At 48.4% G+C, this 3,197-nt stretch overlaps 1 protein-coding gene across 1 annotated transcript; it reads right to left on the bottom strand.

Annotated features, from left to right (window-relative positions):
* Window positions 1–908: 908 nt before the first annotated feature.
* MIND_00043100 (SET domain-containing protein) lies at window positions 909–1,902 on the bottom strand (the record flags this gene model as incomplete). Its single annotated transcript, XM_037357400.1, has 4 exons — window positions 909–1,221; window positions 1,275–1,433; window positions 1,479–1,615; window positions 1,678–1,902. The coding sequence occupies 4 exons, from the start codon at window positions 1,900–1,902 to the stop codon at window positions 909–911; spliced, it is 834 nt and encodes a 277-aa protein (XP_037225310.1).
* Between the last annotated feature and the right edge of the window lie 1,295 nt (window positions 1,903–3,197).

Raw genomic sequence — 3,197 nt, forward strand, 5'->3', positions numbered from 1 at the left:
ACTACGGACATTAATGTATTTTCTGCCCCAGAAAATGCACAGAAAATTTGAAATTTTCTGAAAATCTTCTGAAGATTTTCCGAGGATTTTCTGTCACGGAAAATTTAGAATTTTCCATCAATCTTCTGAGAATCTTCTGGAAATTTTCTGAGTCAGAAGATTTCTAATTTTCTGCCGCAGAAAATTTTCAGAAAATGTGGTACTCGGATCTGTGATCCGGCCGATGAGATTTTTTTCCGGTATACAAGTAGCTATCAAGGCAATCAGTTGGTATACTTAATCAACTCCACATTGACCCACAACTAGCATAATACATGGCATACAAGGCTCATACTAGTGCTTGTATACATAGCCTTTGGACTCTCCACCACCTAGTGCCAGCCATCTCTTCCACCACCACAACAACCATGAGAAGAAGCGAGGACACCATTACTTACGCGGCTGTTCAATGGTGTTCGCGAACATGGAGAACGCCGTTCGCGCGTGAAGGCATCGTCTGACACCTCAAATTTGCTACAATGTTGAGGGTTATAAGGTCAGTTTTCGCTTTATCACCAACACTTGCGCTCACTTAGGACATTTCAGAATTTAAAGGCTGAATTTGGCGTCCTCGCAGCAACGACAAAGGCTTGAGGGACATTCGACTTGGAACACGTCGTTGGTGGGGTTTTAGAGAGCGAGAGAAGGGGCGTCAGACACTGACAAGCTGACAAGTAGTCTCTCTCTGCCGTTTATTCTCAATTCACTCGCTCCATCTTGCCGTATTTCACCAGGGCTTCCGCGGTAAAAAAAAGTTGGTTCAGCATCGTACTTTTCTGTTTGTCAAGTACTGCATAAATTAGTTTCTGGATGAATGAGATGAGTTAGACGACCTACGTTTCCTCTGTTTCGTCTGCCATCCCCATCTCCTATACGACGGGGTCCGCGAGCCACTGTGCAAACTTGTGTGCCCGTTTCGGATCCTGACCACAGCATAGCTCTACAACCTTCTCCGCCCACACCCTGAACCGCTCTTCATCACCAAGGACCGCGTAGCTCAATGCGAGGTCCTCCATAAACGGAACCTGCATTCCCCATAAGCCCTCTTGTCTGACGAGCTCCAGCGCCCGCAGACTCGACTCGATAACGACGTCATCCGAACGACACATATCCCTCTGCCCAAGGCTCGAATCTTGTGTGTGTGTGTTGCGCCAGTCGCGCAGCTCAGCCCTGGCGGCATCGCTTTTCGCGACGGCTTCATCATCGGGCAAATCGCAGTGTTGGCAAAGACAAACAAAGTCGTATTGGGCGAGCTGGGCCCGTCGTTTGGCGCGAGGGCGAGAACATCAATATACTGGTTGTGGATTTCCTCTCCGGCTTGGACATCACGGAGAGAGTACATCGACACTGAGAATGTTGCAGGGTCCCATTTTATAGCAGTATTCAGTCCGCAACTGGGTTTAATCTTCAGTCAACCATCGGACCAGAGAGAAACTTACCAATGATTTGCACAGCTAACATGGGGGAAGATTCCACCATACTCCTGCTCCGTGACCCCTAGTTCCACACCAAATGCATTTGTCAGCGCAATGCCCTCGACGACAGGCCAGAGCTCAACACTATGGCAGTTTGCCAACTCAAGTAAACACTCTCTTTCGCTGGGTATGATCCTCGGAATGAGCCCATCGAAAGCTTCACGTTCCACGAAAGCGAGGGGTCAATATTGGAGGGCACTATCGCGACCGGCCTGTCAACCAGGATCAGTGCTTTTGCAACAGTTTGCTTGCTGGAAAGCAACAAGGTTGCCGACTGACCACCCGCGGGTACAGTATATCTGTCGCCAGCCGTGCATTCGTTGCCGGGCGCTGTCTTGTTGCTGTTGCCATCCCTGTAGCTTGCTGTCCCGCCCGTGAATAGACACATTCCAGGATGGCAGGTGTTGGTGCCAAGATGCTCGAGCGAATTTATGTGGCTGCAGGCCCCGCACAACTGGTTAGCAAGACAACGAGAGGATCAAGATGCTGACTCACCTTTGTCCTCCACCGCGACAACACATCTCCAGAGGCCGCAAGCCAAAGCGTGAGAGCAGCGGCGACTCACCAGGCTCTGCTCGATGAGGCCCCACCGGCGCGTAGGCGTGCAGCATGGCAGCAGCGTTAATGACGACGGGTGAGAGAAGGCTGTGGAGCGAGGGAAAAAGAAGCAAACGACCGGCCCGCGGGCACGTGTTGCTTACCAACTGCTCTTCCGCCCTCCATCTCCCGCCCAAATGCGCGCCCGCAGCACATTTACCCATCCCTCTCAACAATTCTGCTAAGCGCAGAACACAATCCCCGCAGAAACCCAATGTCTGAACTATCTATGGCTATACTACAGCTGTTTCCAGCACCGGAATTTGTATTGATTATATAATCAGTGTTTCAAAACAGTGTAACACTGTCACATACAGTGCGTGTGACCACCTCTCGAATGCCGGATCAGTGTAGATGTCAACCAAAAAAAGATGACCACCGTTCATTTTTTGTAATGACCATAGTATTCTAAGATTGCAGGAAATGAAAGCTACAGGGTAGAGGTACCTTGAGTTAAAATATCTAAGGAATTGGTGAAGGTTTTCAAAATAGTGACCCCAGAAAAGTGATACCTGTGGGAAAATCATGTCGGCATCACTCGGCATTGATGTAGATCACTCGAATATGGCAGATAGACGTTGATGGGTGTGATAGCATCACTATATATCATGATTTTGTCATAATATGTAACCTGCCACTCCCAAAATCATAGCTGTCCAAATCTGTCTAAGCCGTCTCAAAGCCTTCAGTAGGTATATTCTAACTAGCTGAAGTGTGCAAATCTGCTAAGGTCCTGGTTCTCAGTGCTTCTCTGTCCTCAGCTACCAAAAATACAGTTTCTAGGTCTGGCAGTAGGCCGGGGAGCCACCGGACCAGTGTCCGGAAATGGTGAAATCTGGCCAAAAAGTGATACACCGTGGGAAAATTGGGTCTGAAGTGATAAATCGACGTTTTTTGGGGAGCTGATCTTGAAAAAAAATGTCTAAAATCTTGAAAAAATTTCCCTGGCGTTACCGGGACCTGTCAGACAAGTGGTCACGCGCGCACTGTACATTGATGATTTATTCCAAGTAAAAGACATGATTAACTTTATATCAACATGGATATGTATGCTGCCCCTAACAATCAAGAATCATGCACAGGAGC

The sequence above is a fragment of the Mycena indigotica genome, assembly GCF_014461135.1.
Source record: "Mycena indigotica strain 171206Taipei chromosome Unknown Mind.scaff0001, whole genome shotgun sequence".
Classification (NCBI taxonomy): domain Eukaryota; kingdom Fungi; phylum Basidiomycota; class Agaricomycetes; order Agaricales; family Mycenaceae; genus Mycena; species Mycena indigotica.